Below are 24,838 nucleotides of genomic sequence, written 5' to 3' on the forward strand. Positions count from 1 at the left end.
ACAGACATGTCACTGTTAATCACCTTTTCCTCCAAGTCTGGTGTCCAAACATTTTGGGTGCATCCTGCATGATTTCCTACTTCTGAAATAACACTGTCTCACACAAATGGCGAAACACTGTTGCAAACATTGAATGCTTTGGTTGTGTCGGTGGGGATAGGTTTCCTGATACAACATTGCTGCCTGCCGCCCGTTGTCATTTACCTTTCTGCAAATAAACATCATGTCGACATGCTCTCGATTTGAATATGGAACCATTGTGTACAATGCGGTATCACATCCAGTACATGGTGAGTCAGCAGGAGAAGTGAATTGCACACATTATTACCCATTGCTGTGGCAGGAGAGAGTGCTAGGGCATGACATATGAGGAATAGTACAACACTCTCGGAGGAAATCGTACATTCTATAACTGTGGTTGCAGGGTACAGCCCGTAGTAGACCACAGTCTCTGTAACAAAGTATGGTTGAGTGAATGGCCTCTAGCATGGGAACCATGCATTTCTGGACATAAGTTTATTAGGCCCTTTTTGTTCCATATCCTCTCATTGATCAGTCCTTAGAGATCGTGCATGGTGGAAAAACTCACCCTGCATGAAGAATCAAAGCAGACCCAAAATTGAGTCCTTCCCCAATCCCCACCCCCTTTTTTGGGTTGGGGGGGGGGCACCAAAAACCCTCCCCCACCCCCTTCACACACACACACTCACCCTGAAGTTACTAAAATTTACTGCCTTTCTGGCATTGTGTGAATTATTCAGCACAACTTATTGCATTCTGTTTGTTAAGCATGAGTCAGACCAACTGTTTATAAAACCATCACTTTCATAAAACTTGAGTTTTTCTAAGAGAGTACGATTACACACTCAAACACATTAGAAAGATCACAAAAAGTACCAACTGACAATGTATTACTATTTACAGCTGAATGAATGTATAAACCCTTCTGGAATTCAAAGTGTGATATTCCAGGTAAATTTTTTCCCCTTAAGTGAGCGACTACTCTCGATTACATTACTTTTTCGAATGTTTTGGCAAATATGTCAGTAAGGAAATTAGACAATAATTGTTTAAGTCTGTCTTGTCATCTTTCTTATGAAGTGGCTCAGAATTCTGTTTGGAATTCCGTCAACCCTTCATGAGATTTTGGTTTTTTAGAATTTCTGTAATGGTATTAGTTTCCCCTAAAGGATTTTGATGCTACATGTTGTAGCTTCAAGTTTTGTGAAATGACATTTTGAATATATTGTCTTGCTTCTTCAGTTGCACATTTGATCCTATATTTGTTGCTGTGTTGAGAAAGTGATTGTTAAAAAGTACTTGCAACTTATACATTATCACTCACAAAATTGTAATTTGGTTTAATTGTTATGGAATGTTGTATAGTGACTGGTTGTTCTTTCTCCCATTTGACAGTGTCCCATCTAGTTTTAATCTTATTATCTGGATTATTTATTTCAGCCAGGATATGCATTTTTCTGGACATTTTAGTTAGTTTCCTTAAAATGTCGGATCGTGACTTACTCTGCCCTTCACATAAATTTCCTTCTTCCTCTTACATCAGATTTTAGTTCCCTTAGTTATCTGAGGTTAACTTGGTTTTTTAATGGATCATCTGGATACTTTTTAGGGAAGGAACTTTCAAATATTGATGCAGATTAACTATAGAATAAATTGAATTTGACATTAGCATCTCTTTATACATAAACCTCAATCCATACTGCTCCTTTAGCTTATTCTTAAGACATTGTATCGTGTTGTCATTAATAAGCCTCGCTCCTGTATATGAACCTTCCTCGTTGTTGTAAGGTGCAATATTGCTTATTTCCATCAATTGTGTATCATGATCAGATAGTCCATTAGCAATTGGGTACACGTTAATTGTTTCAGCCTGAGCTCTGTCTACAAAATGTTTTCAATCAGTGTCCTGCTATTTTGCTGCATGAGTTGGAAAGCTGACTGATTGAAAACCCAAATAATACTTCTAGTTCATTTTTCCTGTCCATGATGAATGGCAGTTACCTCTAAATGTAGAAAAATGCAAGTCAGTGTGGATGGGTAGGAAAAACAAACCCATGACATTCGAATGCAGCATTAGTAGTGTCCTGCTTCACAGTCATGTGATTTAAATATCTGGGCGTAACATTGCAAATCACTGTGAAAGTGAACGAGCATATGAAGATTGTGGTAGGGAAGGCAAATGGTCAACTTTGGTTTATTGGAAGGAGACCATCTGTAGGATACTTGTGCGGCCTTTTCTTGAGTATTTATTGAGTGTTCCTTGAGTGCTAGGGATGTGTACCAAGTCGGATTAAATGATGAAATAGAAGCAGTTTAGATGTGGGCTACTAGAATTGTTACCTGTAGATTTGAACAACATGGAAGTGTTATGGAGATGTTTTGTAAACTCAAACGGGAATCCCTGGAGATAAGGCGACATTCTTTTTAAGGAACTCTATTGAGAAAATTTAGAGAAACAGAATTTGGAGCAGACTGCAGAACGATTCTACCGCTGCCAACATACATTTCGTGTAAGGGTCATGAAGATAAGATATGAGAAATTAGGGCTTGTATGAAAGCATACACACTCTTGCTTTCCCCTCACTCTTTTTGTGAGAGAACAGGAAAGGAAATGACTAATAGTGGTGCAGGGTACCTTCCACCATACATCGTATTGTGGCTTGTGGAGTATGTATGTAGATGTAGACATAAGACATGGTGAAAGTGGTGCCATTTTAATGCCCCACACCTTAGGTTTACAATGTGTCAAATGCCGTGCCCTTCTTTTGAAATGTTCCACGAAGAAATTAGTAATGACCAGACTAGTGGACTAGCCATGGTATCACCTTGGTGATGTCCTGTGAGAAAACGGAATCAGTATTTCAAGAGTGTCATTGAGTAGCACAATATCAAACAAAGAAACAATGTCAAAGCTGGTCAGGACATCATTTGGTTGAAATTTTAGTTGGTAGACACTGTGAATTTTGCAGATTCCTCCTATTTACACCTGCAAACAGAAAATACACCTTGATTAATCAATTTATATTCTGTGTGATCTTCTGTAAGATCCGCAGTTACCTTTCCTAGTGTCGTTGGGTCTAGTGGGTCACGTATCTTGTGATCATAATCTTTGGTGTGGTCTTCCTTACAGCGGTCGCTTTTCCGTTGTCGGCAGGCAGAACAAAGGACCTCTTGTTGGCCTTCGAGCTCTTGATATATCATAACAGAATATCAGCATGTTATGCCCCTAGAATCCTATCATCAGTGTGTAACATGCTGTGTCTTTTAGTTACATATTATTCATATGTACACTCAGTTCTTAGCTGTGACGTTCTTTTTTGGGGAACAAATGCACAAAATATGAACACAATTTTCAAACTCCAGAAAAGAGCCATAAGAATAATAACCAAAAATACTAGTCGAGCTCATTGTAAAGATATGTTCAGAGCACTGGGCATTTTAACTGCTCCATGTGAGTACATTTACCAGTCAGTTGTAAACATCAAAAATAACATTGGTAATTACTGCACAAACAGCTCTGTCCATGACCATGCAACAAGAGATAGACTCAACTTACATTTACCAACAAAAAATGAACATAAAACTCAAAACAGCATTTTCTACCAAAGAAACTGTACAACAAATTATCAAAAGAGATTAAAGAAATTGCAAAAATACACTTATTTAAAAAGACAACTAAAAAGTATCTGTTATGCAATACATTTTATACATTGAGGGATTACTTAGCTAAAACTAAGTAGGGATTTGATAAAAAACGTTATACAAATAAATGATGATGGTGATGATGATGATAATAATAATAGTAATAATGATTATAAAATATCCAACAGTCCACATAACACCTTCACTTTGTCCCCCCCCAACACCTCTTCCTCTTTCTGAGCTCAACATCTCACTCATTATGGAGGGATGCTGACTCAGTTTTTCAGGATGGAAAATGGGAAGTTGCAGTGTGTGTGTGTGTGTGTGTGTGTGTGTGTGTGTGTGTGAAGTGTTATGAAACAATGTGTGTGTATAGTGTGTACAGTGACTGATAGTGAGATATGAGTGAACAATTTGGCATTACATTATTTAATAAGTTATTTGTAAAAAAAAAAAAAGTATTGTATACCAGGAGTAAATGTAATGGTTGCCTGTAACTAGAAGTCTCTAAATATATGTGTATATGTATTAGCTCATTTTAAATTGATCTAAATTTGTAAATACTTTGACATGTCCTATATCCTTGTAAAAAGAGATCTGCGGATGAATAAAACTGCTGCTGTTGCTGCTGCTGCTGCTACTACTACCACTACCACCACCACCACCACCACCTCTCCTCTTTTCATGTTGCAAGCTAGTGGTTTTGCTTGAGGCAGTATCCTGGTGATTTGAGTTCATACCTTTTCAGCTTTTTCATAACGTAGGGTCTGGATGGTCACTTCAGAGTTAACAGTGCCTACATAGGGATTAAGCATGGAGCAAAGTATAACTCACGATCAGTTCGACTGACAACTGGGCACACAAAGGCAGAGTACAGTGTGAGGTGAAAGCTTGGTCTGCGGGTGTTGGAATTGGTTTCAGAACTGCTGGGCCAGACCTATTGCCACTGGGAAGTAAACATGTGAGCCACTGGCTCTGCCCATGCTACACTTAGCTCATACCCTCAGTGGCAGCTTTATATACTATTCCACTGCAGTAACATGCCAGCTCTCGATGTCCAATGTTGAGGGTTTTAGAATATTTCAATTCCCTCCTTTTTGAAGGATACAGTTCCTCTGAGGTCAGTGGCCATTCACTTACGTCGACAACTGTGCGTGATGTTTGGAATTAACTCGTCATTCTACTTTCCACATCTTTTAGTGCAGTGTTAAGAGTTCATTCAGCATGTTCCTGTGGATGATGCTGTCGATCTCATTCCAGTCTTCTTGATGAGTGCTACCACTGGTTTGATATAAAATGTCCAAAAGTTGCTCATCAATTCATGCCAACTTGCTCTGTGTTTCACAATTTCACCCATGAAGAAAAGCTCATTGCAGTAAGTCATAGATACAATGCACTTAGATGGTGGTGAACAGGTGTCCACATTTCAGGAACTTACTTGTGGTCCCTTTGTCCCGACACTGTGATCTTGAACCCTCCTCCCTGTAGAGGCATTTAGGATTACACGAAATGATGCTAATGGTTTTCATAAATTACTTGCATATCATAAACCATTTGAGTAGTTTCTTTACAAGAGAGAGGACAGCTTGGGGGTCGACAGGGAACTAGTCCTTTGTTTTTTGTGAGAATGCGGAAAGCACGTTCAAATTTTTGCATTGACTCCTGTCTCATTCTTCACTATTCCTTGTGCATCAAACTACTCACATGTTTTAAAGCAGCTAATTTTTCTTCAGATTCCTGCGTACGTGTTTGGGAGGGGATACCGATTACATAGGCATGAAAGTCACCATTTCTTGGAGGAAAAAAAAAAAAGTTGTCTTAATTTATTAAGTGTACATTATGACCAGAAGAGAGGTGTGTATCTAGTTTGTCACATCAGTTCTCTTGACCAATATATTGGGTACACAAAGATATAAACATAGTTTAATCATAACAGAGCTGTCTGGTTACGTGAAATATCCATGCAAAGAAAATTTTTTTGCTGAAAGTAGAATTTAGAGAGAGAGGTGGAAAAAAACTTTTTACCATTCTATTCCTGCTTAAAACTGCTTTGAAAATTGAATAGACGCAAAACTAATTACATAACAACACTAATGAAATTGAAGCTTCATCTTTGAGTGAATATGATAAAAGCAGTTGCACTATGTTTAACTGCACAATCTTTGTTTTTACCATTATTTTAAATAGTTTTTTTTTTCTTTCTTCTAGGACATTCTCAGATGTCGTGTCTTAACTTCTGGTATCTTTGAAACAAGATTTCAAGTGGATAAAGTCAATTTCCAGTAAGTTAATCACACTGTTCAGTATTAAGTGTATTTAGGAGGAAAAAATTATTAAATTCTTTTTTCGTGTTTTAAAATCAAACTTGTTCATGAATATAATTAAAGTTGTCTTGTAACAGTTCATTTGATGCATTGGAAATGAAATTGAACGATTCACAAACAAGAAAAGAATTTTCAAAGTGCTGTTTGTAGATATCTGGTAGTTCTCTGTACTGCTGAGAATTTGTATCCCAGAAGTTAAATTTTAATGAATCGTCATTAATATTTGTTAATGCTAATAAAGTGAATTTGATGAAACATAAACTTGCCAGCAATTTTTGTTACTTTTAAGGAACTACGTAATTTAAACAGAACATAAGGCCAATAAGATTGTATTTGCTGCGTAGACTCTGCTTGCTTGTTGCATTTTTGGAAATCATCTTAGGAGTACAACTGCCAGAATTCCTGAATCTGTTATTTGCATTGCAGTGAATGGCGCTAATGTGATAAACACATGGTGTTTGTCCTTCTACAAAGCATGTGTACTGGTTGGAGTTACTTTTGTGGTAAATTAATCGTATCCTCTAGATACAGGAACAGTTGTAAGCATTATTATAATTGCGAAATCTCAAATTAGCATTGTGTTTCATTGAGGCTGAAAGTTAACAGTATTTCAGTTCTTTTTTTTTTTTTTTTTTTAAAGCAATGCGTATCAATGACAAACATTTTATTATTACAGTATGTTCGATGTTGGAGGACAGAGAGACGAAAGGCGGAAGTGGATACAGTGTTTCAATGATGTTACCGCAATCATATTTGTTACTGCATGCAGCAGTTACAACATGGTACTGCGTGAAGATCCTACCCAGAACAGGTTGCGCGAGAGCCTTGACCTGTTTAAAAGCATTTGGAACAACAGGTGAGGGTTTTGGCTGAATGTCTACCTGTTATGATTATTTTCTTACCAGTGGAGCATTAGATTGTCATTATACAGGGTTATTCTAAATTATGGACCCATTTTCAAAACTTTGTATTTATTCAAGTACAAATCGAAAATGAACAAGCTTTATACCAATTAAAAAAAGGAAGTTTCAAAACTACTTTAAAATGTTTGATATCAATTAAATACATTTTATAATTTGAAATGAATTAGTTTTTAATAATTATTTAATAATTGGGAATTTGATCAATGTTATAAATGTTCAGTGTGGCCACCGTTGGCTGCATGGCAAAAATCAGCGCAGTAGACAAACTCGTCCCACACATGCGAAAGCGTATCTGCTGTTACTGAGTTCACAGCGGCAGTGATCCAGTTCCACAGATCGTTCAGGGTGGTTGTTAGACGCAGAACGTAAACAGCTGCCTTCACATAATCCTATAAGAAGTAGTCACAGGATGTGAGATCAGAAGATCTTGGTGCCCAGAAGTGTGGCACCAGGTCGTCACGTCCCCTGCGACCAGTCCAGCTCTGAGGAAGGGAGTAATTCAAAAAACCTCGTACATGACAGTGCCAATAGGGCGGAGTTCCATCTTGTTGGAAAATGAAGTCGTGGAAACCTTTCATAACTTCAGGGAACAGCCACTGTTCCAACACGTCCAGGTATGTGATTCCCGTTACAGTTCCTTCCCCCAAAGAAAAATGGTCCACAAATCTTTTAACGGGATATGGCACAGAACACGTTGATCTTTGGTGAGTCTCCTTTGTGTTGCAATGGTGAATGTGGTTTTTTCAAACCCCATATGCAAACATTGTGTCTGTTGACTTTTCCACTAAGGTGGAACGTTGCTTCATTGCTAAAAATTACACTGTAGAAGTGTGTCAACCTCCATCTTTGCTAGTACATAACCACAAAATGTGAGACGCTTCTCTTTATCATTGAGATTGAGAGCCTGCACATGTTGTAATCGGTAGGGCTTGTACAGTAAACGCCATCTCAGAACTTTCCATACTGTTGCTTGAGGTATTCAAAGTTCTCAACTGGCTCTATTGGTAGACTTACTGCGGCTGCGCACAAAACGTCCTTGAATCCATCTGACATTATCCTCTGACATATGTGGTCTACCTCTGCTGTTTCCTTTGCAGACACTCCCAGTCAGTTTAAATTGCTTAAACCAATGTCTAATGCTTTTGTGAGTAGGTGGTAGAATACTGAATTTGTTACGAAATGCGCACTGCACTGCAATTTGCGATTCACTTTTCGTGAGCTCAAGAATGCAGAAAACCTTGTGCTCCACAGTCGCCATCTCACTCGTAACTGAACGTGAAACAGTATGATAGCCCTATTGCTCCACGAACTCTACCTGATGCTTCTGAAACCATCACCGCCCGCCCGCTGCCGCCACTGCCTGCCAAAAACTTGGAAACTTCCTCTTTTCATTGGTATGAAGCATGTTCATTTTGGATTTGTACTTGGATGCGTACGAATTTTTGAAAATAGGTCCATCATTTAGAATAACCCTGTATTTATTATATTATATTACACATTGCAGACATTTGAAGCAGTTGTTAATGTTCAGTATATGAAGTATTTCACAAGAAGTTTGATTTATATTAGGTTTCTGTTAAATATGTGTAATTTTCAAACACTTTGGAGACTGGCCACTGAGAAGAATGTCATGCCTAGAAAACAAGCTGTTCACGCCTTTATTTCAAGCATAACTTACACATATGTAATGGATACGTCTTTATTCATAAAGGGTAATACATTGAATAAGACCAAGCTTCAAGATTTATTTTATATTTAGTATAGTTTTACATAGAATAAAAGTTTTAAAATAATAGTGGCAGAAAGTATAATTATCCTTTTAAAAAATTAAAAAAGGAGCATGCGGGGTGAGATATTGAGCAATTTTGTCCTCTTGAGCTTCCAAAATTTCTTACTCGCTCAACAAATGTGAGACATAGTTTTTATGTTGTAGCATTATGCATCATTGCTTATACCTGTCCATTTATAAGACGGTTTTATCTTTATGTGATACACTGTAGTTTTAATTACTTGTCTTTACCTTAACTAGCTATGTAAGCGAAGCACAAAATATGGTTTACATTCTCCATGGTAATTACTTGTTTGCAGCGTAGTCCACTTTCTCTCCACTAAAGATCATAGAGTTGGACAAGCTACCTATGCAGATGGGGCAGTTCATATTTTTTGTGAGTGGGTAGTTGTCCAAAAAAGGGTTCCAAATTCCTTGTAAATAGAATGAAAAAATTGTAAAAGGAAACTGTTTATAGATAAAACTACAATAAAATTCAAACTATTCTTAAATTATTTTTATCTAATCAGTTTCTATTGGATAGAAAAAAAAAATCACTTGCATAAGCTGTGCTGCTCTTTGCATACTGCAAAATAAATGTGTTTAACAAATCATCTTAATCTAATACATCGGTAACATCATGATAAATGTGCAAACTAGTGATATGATTAAGTCAGTCTTGCAATTTTACTGATCATAAATAAATTTTGAATCAGTTGTAAAAAGAAAAACTTTGTTCACCGGAATGGGATAATCCATGAATTGCAATCCTCACAACATCCCTCTCGTCCGTGGTCTGCTTATTTTCTCTCTCTAGAAGTACCAAAAGCATGTCTCTATTGCTTAATAATCTCTCACCATGAAAATAATTTTTGTAAAATTTTAAAATTTCATCGAGACCTGCATGATGTAAATGTTTCCAACTATTTTTAAAAAAAAAATCTTGCAGAATCATTGTCAAATAGACTCTAGAGTGATAAAATCAGTTGATCAAAAACTTCAAAATTTGATTTTCTGAAAAATTTGTTAGGTGTTTTGAATTTAATATTTTTCATTATTACCGTGATCGAGATGTTTTGGAGTTTTGTGCTGATGCAGAAGTGGAGCTTCATCAAGGTCATAGAGGTCAGCAACTGCTTGAATACTTCAACTCCAAAATTTCCCCAGACTTGAAATCACAAGAGACACTTAACATATCAGGAATAGCTTCTATTTTTCCATATTATTTGATAGATTAGACTTCTGTGATTCTGTGTTTAAACTTTTTACTCACAGGGGGACATTCTGGTCTGAGAAATTCCGTTTGGGATGAGACTTCACAGGTTAGTAGTATACCTCAAGAGTGTCGACTCATAAGTCGTAAAGTGCACTACCCAGAAAATTTCTAGAAAAAGGGCTCTAAAGTTTTAAGCGTAACTTATACGCACCTCATATACGGTCAGAAGTAGCATTGCAGCAAACAGATGAAATAGCTCAGTCAGTAGCATGCTGGAATGTTGTACGGCCAATGTGGGTTCAATTCCACCTGCAGGCTTGATTTTATTGTTTTCTTAATTAAAAAAAAAATTATAACAATGTTTAAGTAAAGCTAATGACCTGAAGTGTTATCAGTTAAGTCACAAGTAATTTTATTTTGTTTATGAATTGGATGTCACAGGCTGCTTAAAATGATCTGCTACAGTGCCAGTTCATTCCTGACTTTTCCAGAGATTGGAGCATTCTGTGTTGCAAAATATTACCAGAATTTTTACAATATTGTGAATTAAAACGGTCTGTCAATGAAGACGTAGTGAAAGTATCAGAAGTTGCTGATTCATTATACAGAGAAGTGTCAAAGGTGATGTTTAAAAGATGTGCAGGCTGCAAATAATTTGATTGCATTGGAATCTTCAATGACAGTTTCTCATGAAACACTGTTTATGGGTGAAGAAATTTTACATACTATGGACATGTTGGCTAAAAAGATACCTGTGACTGATGATGAACTTCCTCACGAAAATGAAGGTTAGCCTTTCAATAAGTACAAAGACCACAGCTCATAGGACCATTATGAACCAGATGAAAATAAGGCAAGGGAAGCAATCTGTCTTTCTTTTGATTACACAATTAAAGTTCTTAACAACACACTCACACCATGTGGAAACTACAAACATTATAAAAAGAAAAAGGATGCAGCCAGTTAAGAAAGAAGAAGGAATATTGATCCCAATGGGACGAAGAAATAAAAAAAAAGAGGAGGAATCAATTTGATAAGTATGAAGCAGTCAGTTCCTGGACGTGTTGTTCAAATGTGTGTGAAATCTTATGGGACTTAACTGCTAAGGTCATCAGTCCCTAAGCTTACACACTACTTAACCTAAATTATCCGAAGGACAAACACACACACCCACGCCTGAGGGAGGACTCGAACCTCCACCAGAACCAGCCACACAGCCCACGACTGCAGCGCCTTAGACCGCTTGGCTAATCCCGCGCAGCTCCTGGACGTGTGATCATTTTGTTGAAACCAGAGAAAATTATCAGCAAGTGACTACACAGTGTGTGCAACGGTGTGCTTTAGCAGCAGCATAACAGTTTACAGATTTTAAATTTAAAGCTTCTGACAGTTGGTTTCTTAGATTCAAAAATAAGTGCATAATTTGTCAGCGAAAAGTGACAAGATTTGTTTCAAGAACAGAAACAGCGACTGTGGTAGAAACCTTGGCTGCTGTAGACACTTGTCAAACCCAGAGGTTAAAGTTGATAATGAATTTCAACAAAGATTTTGTTATCAACACTGACCATACAGGTATTTATTCCAGGGTATTTAAAAATTCATTTTGCTCTCTATTTTTACTATTCTCTGACAAAATGCTTCACTTTCGGTCGATTTTTCTTTCCAGGGTATCAGTATCGGTTGGTGTATGGTAGGACTCTGGCTACCAAAGGAAGCAAAACTATATTCGTTAAAAGACATGACATGAATAAAGTGACTCATACATATATCGCTCAATATTCTCTCTCTCTCTCTCTCTCTCTCTCTTTCTCTCTCTCTCTCTCTCTCTCTCTCTCTCTCTCTCTCTCTCTCTCTCTCTCTCTATCGGGAAACATCCTAGCTCAAGTGAGAGTTTGTATGCAAGAGGCAGCTGATAATTTTGGTCCCAGAGTTCAAAAAACAGAAAAAGAATATGAACAAAATTACAAAAACATAATAAGGTCCTCCAAATCTGGGAAGTTAATGACAGGTCTGTATACTGACATTCTCAACCAGTGTTTGAAGTAGGGTCAAGAACGGTTTCTTGTAATTACTAACTCTTGCGGTGGACAAGCAAAGCCTGAATTATATGACAAAATCATTCAGTATGACGAGAAATCACTGACATGTACAGTTAAAGTGATTCCTCCAAAATGTACTCCTATTGTTCAACCAAGTGACGTTATTAAAACAGACAAGTCAAAAATCTGAGGAAGCATATACAAAATTGCACTTAACTTATTGAAAATAATAGAGAAATAAATTCTCGTGAAGAGTGTATGAAAATAACAATCAATAATCCATCATCAGCTGTCATTGCCAGTTTTTGAGGAAATGATCAGATATGCCTGGTTATGCTTCCAGGCTTTCTGATGAAAAAGAAGCTATCAGAAATGCCAACAAAGTATGTTTTGCAGGAGATCTTTTAAAAATATCGTTGTTCCTGTAAACAATCATCCTTCATAAATTGTGCAAGGCGCCAAAATATTTTTTGTTTTCAATATTCATGTAATTGAAACTCCACCCAGAATTTTATGACAGTGGCAATTGATTTACTTCCATTAAAAATGCATTTGGAATTATTTGTTAATACTTTAGGTCAATAACTTCATTTAACAATTGTTACAGTTTTTAAAGCAATTAAAACAACAATGAAACCATACTGACAGGTGGGTAGGATCAAATCCAGATCGGTCGCATGACTGTCAGGCACACTACTGACTGAGCGACTTTACTTATATGCTGCTTTGCTACTTATGACCCATATGTGAGATTCGTATGAGCTACGTTTAAAATTTTTCCAGAATTTTCTGATTGGTGCGCTTTAAAGACTTCCATGAGTGGATACCCTTGAGATATATTACTAATCCGCAAAGGCTCATCCCAAACTGAGTTCTCGAGATTGGAATGTTCCCTTGTGAATGAAAACTTAAAAAGTTGTTAAAGTAAGAAATTGTTAAAATAAAATAGCAAATAATTGTAGAATCCAGATATATATAGGCTATAATAGAGAAATAAATTCTTTTGAAGGCTGTGTAAAAATAACAATCAGTAATCAATCATCAGCTGTCATTGCCAGTTTTTAAGGAAATGATCAGATATGCCTTGTTATGGCCGATATCACACTGTCAGTTACTGTGTCAATAGAATGGTCATACCAAAATTGAAACACTTTTTTAATTTGACCTTACAGCCATCCCATCTGTAAAATAGAAGTATATATAAATATAAACATAAACCATCAACAACAATTGAATCGTTTTTAATCATATATGCACCTTGTTGATCAATAGGTTGATACAGAAGGTAAACATTTCTCATATTTAATCTGCCACTCTTTGAATGGAGCACAGTGCTTCAGTGAGTTTTGTTCAAAATTTATTAAATATTTCATTATTTGAATAAATTTTGTTGACGGTGAAATTTTTTTCAGTTGCCTCCTACCTTGACAAGATTATGAACATTATATAGTGCACAAACAGTGCTAGAGGATCTTAATTGTGTATTTCTAACTGCAATCCTTATACTTTCTCCAGAAAGATTTCAAGCCATGTCATAATACTGGCCTCTGAATTTAGATAGTGGTAATTTGTCCAGTGCTAGAATGTCTTAGACAAGATCAAACAAGGCTTCCATTAAAGTAGTATCTGTTGAGTAAAAGCCGATAAAATACTCATTCACTGTTAAATCTTCAGAAGTGAAAGTGAGGCAAACAGAGACTTGTTCGGTTTGGGATAAGTCACAAGTTTTATCCAGTAATATTGAAAGGTATTGAGCAGTTTTTATGTTGCCCTTATTTCCTGACAAGACTATAGATGCAATCAGCTCAAGAACTTCATTTTTATGATTGTGGCGAAGCCATTTGTAACCATCTCTCTATAAAAAATATTTTAATTCTGTTGAATGTTCTGGGCAAGCCTTTAAAATGTCTCAAAGTTGCAATTTCCATCGCTCTTGGATTTTCATTTTGGGAGACCTTGTCTAACTTTTAATGCACTGAATATTTCTGTAACGTGGTTCGATTACCTATCATGTGTTTCAACTGAAATGACAAAATCGACTGAGTGATGTTACTAGCTTCAACATTTTATTAATACTTTGCTGCAATTATTATGAAAAGAACTTGTTACATGGCTGCTTATCAATTTTCTCCATAGTACCAATTTGAAAATTCACCTTAACCCTGTGGCGCATAGCATCTACTACAGTGGATAGCTGTCAATGGTCACTTCGTTGACATTTTCAGTCAGTCCTGAGGCTACAAATGCACACAGTTCACTGCAGTGGGCACTTCCTACCGTTGTTGTGTCCTGCATGCATTTACAGCCTCATGACTGATTGAAAACGCCAAAGAATTGACCATTAAAAGGTGTCCACTGCAGTGAAATTCATACTCCGCAGGGTTAAACTCAAGCTTTTTTCAATTTCATGGCCCGCCTGTCGAAAGCCACTATTAACTTTCACTCTCACACTTCAGCACATGTTCAAAAATTGCTTTATTATCTTTGTTGAGTTGAAGCAATGGATTATGCTCCATCCAGTTTTTAAAAACTGAAAGCACTGAAGAGTTCTTTGCAGCTGACATAAAAAGCTATAATATATTTTTATGTTAGACAAAAAATTTGTAAAAAAATCAATGCATAAAAATGTTATCAATTCAAATGGCGCATGTGTTCTGTATTACGATGCATTTTCCATTTATATTTCTGGTATGTAATATATTCCAATAGCTCAGAGTTATGCTTATCGAAGTAGCACACTCCTCCTTTAAATCGCTGTTATGCTTCTTGTAAACTGCTGAAATTCAAACAGTGTATATGCTTTGATGTGTAAGATCATAACAGTACTCACTTTTATTTACAGTGTAGTTCTTAACATTCTGTAAAGAAGAGTAGTATTTACACTATTGACAAATGTTTCTAAATTAAGGAGGAAGAAAGTTGATTTTACAATACCTAATGAATTTCACAGTCGGCTGCCTCAACCTGCTCATCACTAAAGGCTCCGAGGCACACTGTTTTCAGAAAGATGGTACAGAAGTCTAATTTGCATTCTACTGCCGAAGTGCTTCATCTACTTACTCGTTATTTCCTTTTGCTTCTCACCACGAATGTATCCATGTCCATTTTAAGTGTTTCTACAATGATCCCTTCTATAATAAAAAGGTATCTTCGTGAATGCCTGTGTTCATACACCAAAAGAACATTGTCAGAATTGCTGCCCAATCATAAGAAGTGCCATAGCTCGCAGTGACTAGCAGCGATCTCAACGGTTGAGTAAGTTACACTACCATTTAGGACCATAGCATTTCCAAATAAGAGGCACAGTTACAACACTGCTGTGTTAGTGATGTCACCACACCATGATGTTGCTTCCCCTGTTTGGAATGGCTGCAATACTGTTTGTGAGAGCAGCTCTCCTGGTAGAGACAGGTGTTGCTCGGCATGTTGGATCAGACAGGCTTTGTTGTTTTACTCTCTTCAGCCCGTTTCTTGCGTTTCTGTGGTTTTTTTGTTCCCCTTTTGTACATTTACGCGTTCGTTGCTTTTCATCGTTCTTGTGATTTTTCCTTTCATTCCATTTTGTGTTGTCAGTCTCTATTGTTTTTTTCTCACACTTGTGGCATTGTTTTATTCAGAACAAGGGACTGATAACCTTGTAGTTTAGTCCCTTCCCCCCCCTCATTTAATCCAACCAACATCAAGGACATTTCTCTACTTCAGTGTTGTTTGTTATTTTCCGCACATGACCGAAAGAAATCGTGATTTGCTGCAGGTATGTATGCCTTAGGAGACAGTACATCACCAATTTCTTTCTGGTTAATTGTCTAAACTATTTATCGTCCATGTTTCACTTCCATACATGGCTACACTCCATACGAATACTTTTGGAAACGGCTTCCTGACACTTGAATCTATACTCGATGTTAACAAATTTCTCTTCTTCAGAAACGCTTTTCTTGTCATTGCCAGTCTACATTTTATATCCTCTCTACTTCAACCATCATCAGTTATTTTGCCCCCCAAATAGCAAAACTCCTTTACCACTTTAAGCCTCTCATTTCCTAAACTAATTCCCTCAGCATCACCTGACTTAATTCGACTACATTCCATTATCCTTGTTTTGCTTTTCTTGATGTTCATCTTATATCCTCCTTTCAAGACACTGTCCATTCCGTTCAACTGCTCTTCCAGTTCCTTTGCTGTCTCTGACAGATTTACAATGTCATCGGAGAACCTCAACGTTTTTATTTCTTCTCCATGGATCTTAATACCTACTCCGAATTTTTCTTTTGTTTCCTTTACTGCTTGCTCAATATACAGATTGAATAACATCGGGGAGAGCCTACAACCCTGTCTCACTCCCTTCCCAACCACTGCTTCCCTTTCATGCCCCTCGACTCTTATAACTGCCATCTGGTTTCTGTACAAATTGAAAATAGCCTTTCGCTCCCTGTATTTTACCCCTGCCACCTTTAGAATTTGAAAGAGAGTATTCCAGTCAACATTGTCAAAAGCTTTCTCTAAGTCTACAAATGCTAGAAATGTAGGTTTGCCTTTCCTTAATCTATTTTCTAAGATAAGTCGTAGGGTCAGTATTGCCTCACGTATTCCAACATTTCTGCGGAATCCAAACTGATCTTCCCCAAGGTTGGCTTCTACCAGTTTTTCCATTCGTCTGTAAAGAATTCGTGTTAGTATTTTGCAGCTGTGACTTATTAAACTGATAGTTCGGTAATTTTCACAGCTGTCAACACCTGCTTTCTTTGGGATTGGAATTATTATATTCTTCTTGAAGTCGAAGGTTATTTCGCCTGTCTCATACATCTTGCTCACCAGATGGTAGAGTTTTGTCAGGACCGGCTCTCCCAAGGCCGTCAGTAGTTCCAATGGAATGTTGTCCACTCCTGGGGGCTTTGTTTCGACTCAGGTCTTTCAGTGCTCTGTCAAACTCTTCATGCAGTATCATATCTCCCATTTCATCTTCATCTACATCCTCTTCCATTTCCATAATATTGTCCTCAAGAACATCGCCCTTGTATACCAAAACGATAATAGTCCAATTCATTGCCTGTCTCTTGGAGTTCACTGTAATTGTGTGGAAATGTTTTGCGTGAGGGTTAGTTATCTCAGAGTTCTTCAGCGAGCAGCTCCCAACCACATCTGAACTCCTCCCTCCATGTTAAACATTAAATTCAGATACAAAGATTCCTCTAAATTTATTTTCAGATATTGTGGGAACCCACTTTTCTTTGCAGTATTCAGAGTATGTATCACAAAACAAGCATGCCTCTGTGAGGCCACATTCCAAGTAAACTTTGTTGGGCTTCTGTTGCCTACTATAATGACTGTTATATTTTGCTATGACATTGAAGGTCTCTGGTGCCTTGTACAGCTTCATCTTGGAATTTATGTGGGTAGTTTCCATATTCTCTTCCTAATACAAATATTACTGCAATATTCTATTTGAATTTTATTTTAGTAAGTATCTTAACATAATAGTACAGTGTAACATACAAAGCTCTTCAATCTTCTTTTGAAACAGCAAAATCCTGGTTCATTTGCTGCTGTAAATTCCTCACTCTTTCCACATAGTTCTGTGAGCCATGAACCCTTGCAAAAGGTTCCTTGCAGATTGTGACTGCCATTCTACATACCTTCAGGGAGGACGTTGATGAAAAACACACACTATTTAAAAAATGCACCAAATCCACAGTTTTGGAGATATGGCAATGAAATTTTGTACCACACTTTACATGTAAGTAACACATTTACATATAAAATCCTTTGATTATATATATTCAACTTTTTTTAATGAAATTTGAAGTTTTGTTTTCAAAAAGTAATGTATGTTCCTTTTTCTCAGAAGTATTCAAGAGATTTCTACAAAAATCTCTCTGTTTAATCTCTCTATATGTTGTAAGCTTCTCCCATGAGGTTTTTGAAATAGGTCAAATGGGAGAGTTTTCATAATTTTTTTGTTATAATTCCACGACTACAATTTTAAATTCATGCAAAATTCCAAGCACTTTGCCCCATATCTCAGCTTGCAATCATTATTTCAAAATTTGCTCTTGAGACAACGTTTATCAGGTTTACAGAAATATGTGTACAAAATTTCATAATTCTAGCATTCATAGAATCTGAGGAAAAGGTAAATAAACTTTAAAAAACAAACTTTTCAGGAAACACACCCCATTTGTACTCTGGGTAGTCTTTCCCATCAAGGCTTCTCTTCTGATTTCTTGTTGTCTGTCTTCTTTCCTTTACCAGGTCTTCAACTGACTTTTCAGCTGCAGAGACGTGCTGTAAATATATTTTTCTCAGGATGTCTTGAGTAAAATTTCCTATCTTGAAGCCCATTCTCTCTACTAATTTCATCCTCCCGATGTTCCCATCATTAAATACAATAACTGCATCATAAGTTGCAATTCTAACAACTGTAGCAGATGCAAATATGTTTTTAGGGCATCATTTCCATATGAGTTAATTTAGAGACTCATTTGGATTTTGGGTTTTGTCCCGAACACACTTTTTGAGAAGTGCAGGATTGGCCAGAAACCTGTAAGTGGGCTTGACAAGATCCAGCATACAATTCGGAAGCCTCTCCTTGTGAATGTAAGGGTTCTTATCCCTCTGAGCTTGTAGATAGTTACACCAGCTAATGTGGCACAGATGATGAATAGGGTGTTCATCTGTTAACAACATGTGAAAATATGTAGCCCATACTGCACTTTTCATGTCATTTACACTGGATAGGTTCTTTCTGATAGCTTTGCCATAATACACTTGAAGAGAGTCTATCATATTCTTTGTGAGTCTGTTGTGTCCACCGATGCCCTTTCCATCTTCCAACTACCTGCCCTTCATGTCACTGACATGTTTCCTCAATCTGGAGCCCATTCTCTTCTGGATGTGACCTATGCATTCAAGTTTCTCAATTGAAAGTTCTCCGTAAGGTTTTCTCTCCTTCACAGACTTGAATGCACTAGAGTCACCATCCCCAAGATATTTCACATATCTGACACCACGTTCCGTGACAGACCTCTTAAAAATAATTTGCATACCAGCTCCTTCCATTCCACCACTAGAACCAGAAAATTTTTTGCTGCAGTTATGTCCTTTTACATCTTCTTCACATTGTCCACTAAGCGCACAGTTATGGCAGAATTTGCTCATAACTTGAACATCTAATACCTTACCTGTGTCAATACATATGACACTTGACACACTATATAAAGACATGTACCCTCTTTTCATAAATGTACCATCACGTGACACAACAAGAACTGTTGTAACGTGACCAGAATCGTTCTCATCTAATGGGTCACTGTCTGCAATAGCTTCTATTGTAGCTGCTATCATACTGTCATCATACACGTCAGAAATTGTTTTCCAGTACACGGTTTATTTGTGTAAATCTCAGCTATGGCACTGGCATACTCATTATTCCACACAATGAGTTTCCCCCTTCTCCCCAACTGCAATGCACCTCAATCCATAGGTAAACACCTTATTAACTTCATAGTACCAGTTTTTACATTTAGAAGTTTTGAATGAGCTATCAGCATCACATTTTTTTGCACACAATATGCAGATTGGCTGCCAAGCCTACTACCTTACCATCATCTATAATCTGAATGTTATCACTACCACACGTCTTACAAACACAAGAAAATTTCACTGCTGCAGTCAGTAATTCAAGGTCAGTTAATCTAAATCCAGTGTACTGAGATTCGTCACTGTAACAACCAAGGCTTTTTGTGAGACACACAAATGTCAAATACAGGGAAACATTAAGGTAATTTGTCAAAATTTTGGAGTAATCACCATTCCACATGGGAGCCATAGCAATAAAGGCTTAATGCCAAGTACTTCAGTGGCATAATGAAATATCAGAATATGTTGTGATTAAGGTGTAAATTTTAACTGAGGTGGTACAGTGCCTACTAGTGAACTGATATTAGTTAGCCTAAAAAACAATATATTAAATCCTCAGGATAATGGTATTCAAGGAACTAAATTACTCACCAGGTCAGCTGAAACTGAGCCTCCGAGCCTATACACAAGCACCTTAATTATAGTTATCAGTACCAGTGGCAAGAGAAAAGTCTCACTGCAAGCAGAATGGCACGAATGATACAAAACTTTGAACTGAGCAAATGTCCAACTGTTGCCAGGCTCAACTGACCCTTGTTAACTTAAAACTGCTTTTCCATGTAAATGGGAGTATGCAGCAAATGATAGTTAGCACAAAGCATTGGCATCAGTGGACACAGCCCTGCGCTAATGCAGTCACTTAAAGTGCATCTGAACAATAGCAAATTTCATATTAACAACAGGTCCATAAATGTAGTTTGGATCAGCGACTTGTGCAGTTTCAGACCAAATTAGGTGAGGGCCACCTCAAACTTACAACAGTTAGACACAGTCACAAAAGATTTTAACAGTAAACAGTAATCAAGAAACGCTTCCAAGGATAAGATTCAATACAACTTCTTTAGATGCTGGAAATGATTGGTGCTATGCATGAACCAAGATTCCAATCACCTAGGTTAATGAGCACTACTTGTACGTAATCATGCCTCAGAATATCTCAATGTAAACACTCAAGTACTAAAGGTACAGTAACCACACTAGCAGACACACTTACACTAGGCAATCATCACTACTTTGACACTGGTAGCGAACAGGAAGGTGAATGAAACCCACAGGCTTCACATGTGTGTACTTCCAGAAGTGAGCATTCAAAAGACTTGCAACTCCACAAGTGCCGCAGTGAGTAGCCTGTACTTGCCACAGGTTCTGTCAATATTAACAGATGCCTCCCCTCCGTGCTGTTCAGAAGTCGAGTGCCACCACCAGTGCTCATCAGCCCTGTTTATTTCAACAGCCCCACCAGCAATGTCTGGCACCTCCCCGCTCTGCACTCTCGCTCTCCTCAAAATGCCTCTGGTCTCAGCCAGACACTGAAGATCTTTGTAGCTTGTAACCATGGTTATATTGATATCCAAGAAACCATTTATATACCCACCGCACGGCACAATCCCCCCCTCCCAGAACAAAAGAAAAAACCCCAGAACAGAGGGGGAGGGGTTTTGCTGAAATGTCTGACAAGTTACCGCTATTCTCCTCACTACCTGTCACCTTTAGTTGGCTGATATGGACCCTCACACATTTTTATGTGGCCTCATCATGGATTAAGAAATTAGTAAGTTCACGTATCTCAACGACCTTATATGGATCTATAAAATGAGGCAGCATCATACTGGTCATCCTTTTGCGCCCCTTTGCTCTCCCCCAAACAAGTCCTTAAGACAGATCACTCTCCCTCCTTCAGCATGACAGGACACCTTGCCGAGTTAACCTTGCACCTTCCTTGTAGTGTGCAAGCCAAATGTTATTGTGAGCCGCCTGCTATTTTTGTTTATGGTTGCCTGGTTGTTGTCCTCTGGAGCAGATCATTAATAGACCAGAGATTGAAGATGGTAGAATTAATTGGGAAGGTGAACATGAGTTTGGCAAGTGTGGTTTTATGAGCTTCATATACTGTGATCTTGAACACACTTCCCTTGCATCTCATTGTGAAGTATGATGAGAACTGACTTTAGATTACCATTAACACTTTCAGCAAATGAAGGCTAGGATTGTTGTCATATGCTTCATTGCACTCTTAAAGCATAGCTGCCTGACGTCTCCAGAAAAAAAAAACCCTGCCGAGTTATTGCTAACTAGAACCTTAGGAATACCAAATATGCAAATGATTGAGTGTGACTGAAGTGGTAGCTGATCTAGTGTGAACCAACTATGTACAGTGGGTGAAGGCATCAGTGACAACTGGAACGTAACGATAACGCTCCCCGCGCCAGGGGCAGGTGTCCTAGGTAATCTGTAAATACCTTATCCATACAGTGTCCAGCCCAGTCTGAATTAAGTTTCCCAACCTGGTTGTTATGATGGGGCTTAACCTTAATACACGCCTCATAGGCCTTGACCACCTTATCAACATCTCCATTGCTGATCCTTAATTTTCCTATAGTTTTATACACCCTAAAGTACCTCTAGCACAGCAAATGAAACACCAGGGTTATTAATTGAATGGGCAGACAGATTTTATCCTTGTTATCCCATTGCATATGATAAAAGAATCTTTCAGAGTGTATCCGGGCCCAGCTTCCCCTCCCTGAGCTCATTCTGAATTTTTTGCTAGTGAGAATCGTTCTCCTGCTTCTCGGCCAAATTACCAAATAAGACAAGTATCTCTGGTTCTTCTGATAACCCCCCCCCCCTCTCCTTCCTCTCTCTCTCTCTCTCTCTCTCTCTCTCTCTCTCTCTCTCCCTCCCCCCCCCCTCCCCCTCCCCCCTCCTACCCTCCTCCTCCTCCTCCTCCTCTTCTTCTTCTTCTTCTTCTTCTTCTTCTTCTTCTTCTTCTTCTTCTTCATCATCATCATCTGCATCTGCATCCTGTCCGTAAACTCCAAACATTCTGTTCAGAGTGCCGGCTATCCAATTGTCGGTCCTCTCATGTGCTGTACCTCGAACTGGAAGGCCAAGATCTGCACTACCCACCTGTTAATCTTGCTTGTTTTCCCGGGTCTTGCTAACATCCATTGTCAGAGCCTGGTTATCAGTCTCCAGTAGGAACGGATTGTGCTCCAGATAGTATTTAAAACACTCTGTACCGAAGTACTTTAAACACTCCATACCGAAGAGTGTATCTAACTCCTCCATTTTGTAGTTGGAGTACTTCTGTATGGCTGCCAAAAATCCCCTGGAAGCAAATGTAATTGACTTACTCCCTCCCTCTCCAGCCTGTAGTAGGACTGGTGCAATGCCTGAATTAGATGCATCAGTCTGCAATATAAATAGCTTTTTGAAATCTGGCACAACCCGGACCAGCAAAGTAGCCCAGGTGGACTTGATGGCCTCAAACGATGCCTGCTGAGTGTCGCTCCACTGGAATAATTTTCTGCTTTTCTTTCTCAGCAAATTGAGTGGAGCAGCAAATTGTGCGAAATTGGAGATGAATTAAAATGAGCAGTATCTTTTTTATTCCTGGGCAATGGGAAGGCACAAATAGCTGACACAGAGTGTGCCAGCAACAAAATCTCTTTCTGCACTAAGTTCACCTTGGATGGTTTCACAGTAAGGCCTGTGTTGTAATGTCATGTGAGCCTCACTGCCCTTTTCTTAATTAATTTGTGCCTAATTTTATTCTGAGAAGCTCAGTAATGTATGTAAATACCGTAAATGTAAATTTGACTCAAAAAAATACTTCAAGTGAAGTGAAGTGAAGCGCAGCTGGACAGCGACAAACTCTTCAGCATGCAATCCCCGCAATGATAGTAGTTGTGAATGTTTGATTTATTAAAAAGAGAGAGAGAGAGAGAGAGAGAGAGAGAGAGAGAGAGAGAGAGAGAGAGGACTGTTAATCTGTATCTTGTGGAAAGAGGTCGTGTTGCTAGGCCGTCGCTCAGAACGTATTGTTACATTTAATGAAAATTGCTATTTCAGTGATAAAACCGAGTAAAGTATGTGTAATAGATGCCAAACATTTATGTTTACAAATTTTCTGGAAGTGAAGAATAGAAATATCTTTTTTTGAAAAGGAGGTGAACTTCATTGTTGATGCAAGCTATCAGTCGACAGAACTGTGAGTGTACAAAGTTCACTAAAATACAGGAAAGGAAATGCATTCTCTATAGTTTTCATTCAGTATGTAACAACCTCTCATAATTTCTTAATTGCAGTAATTGGATTATGTTGTTGTATAATAGTATGATGCTGAACTCCACTGCGCAATTTTGATGCAGCAGGACGTGTAGTTTCGAGAAAGTTTGTGTACTAAGCAATCTCCTTTTCTCACAAAAAGCAGATTGCTGTTTGCTTTTATTGGCTCAAAGCTATCCGCGATACGGCCAAGTAACTAAGAGAGGCGTATTTTAAACCTTAAAGAACAGCAACTTCCTCCAAATTATAATACATCCCCAACTGGTGCAGAAGCTGATCATTCAAGGAGGCAGCATCCAAAATTACAACTTAAAGTAAAAATCTCAATGAAAAATCAAACCCCCCCCCCCCCCCTCTCTCTCTCTCTCTCTCTCTCTCTCTCTCTCTCTCTCTCTCTCTCTCTCTCTCTCCCCCCTCCACACACACATATATAAATATTCATATTAGATAAAAGTCATTTTATAGCGTCATGGAGGTGTTGTAGCACTTGAGCAACATGACCAAAATGCCGTTTGAAAGTCTTACTGTATATGACTACATCATCTAAATTATTATAAACACACTTGAACTTGAGACCATCTAGTACAGAGGCCATGAGGCGGAATGGGACTGCTGCTCCAGTCGCCAAATCAAACGGTATACAGTTGTATTAAAAAATTTTCCAGTCGTACAAAATGCGATGACTGGTTTCGATCCTTTCGCCAATGGCACCTGATGAAAAAATTGGTTGAGGTTGAGTACAGTAAAATACCACACTCCAGAAAACTGCATAAAACAGTTCTGCAGGTACAGCAATGGGAGCAATTCCTGAATGACTTACAAATTCAATAAATGATAATCCACCACCATGCAAATCCCTTGCATCATGCTTGCGCACAAGAATCGTAGGAGATGTGTAGGGCAAGACATAAAGCCTTTTACCCCATTTTCAAATACCTGATCGATAAGTTTGTGCATCTCCCTTATATTAGACTGGGACAACTGGTGGGGAAACTGCAGTCTTTGAAATAACCTGCCATTAAGTCCATAGTGTGTGTGTATTTAATTCACATACTAGATGGTAATTCTGCAAATGACAATGGGTCTGTCTCATTTGGGTTTAGTTATTCTGCCCACAGTTTTTGTGTCAAGGACCAATCGTACTTGCATGTCTGATTTCTTAACTGTAACTAAAGGGCTACGGTAACTACTCTCAG

The 24,838-nt window shown here is 38.1% G+C and overlaps 1 protein-coding gene across 1 annotated transcript in view; it reads left to right on the plus strand.

Annotated features, from left to right (window-relative positions):
- The window catches only part of LOC124802691 (guanine nucleotide-binding protein G(s) subunit alpha), a 358,394-nt gene that overhangs the window by 307,949 nt on the left and 25,607 nt on the right, over positions 1–24,838 (plus strand). Inside the window, exons 7-8 of the mRNA XM_047263629.1 lie at positions 5,872–5,945; positions 6,664–6,843. Coding sequence (XP_047119585.1) covers positions 5,872–5,945; positions 6,664–6,843 — 254 coding nt within the window. The remainder of the gene's footprint in view (positions 1–5,871; positions 5,946–6,663; positions 6,844–24,838) is intronic.

Source organism: Schistocerca piceifrons, chromosome 6, assembly GCF_021461385.2.
Source record: "Schistocerca piceifrons isolate TAMUIC-IGC-003096 chromosome 6, iqSchPice1.1, whole genome shotgun sequence".
Classification (NCBI taxonomy): Eukaryota; Metazoa; Arthropoda; class Insecta; order Orthoptera; family Acrididae; genus Schistocerca; species Schistocerca piceifrons.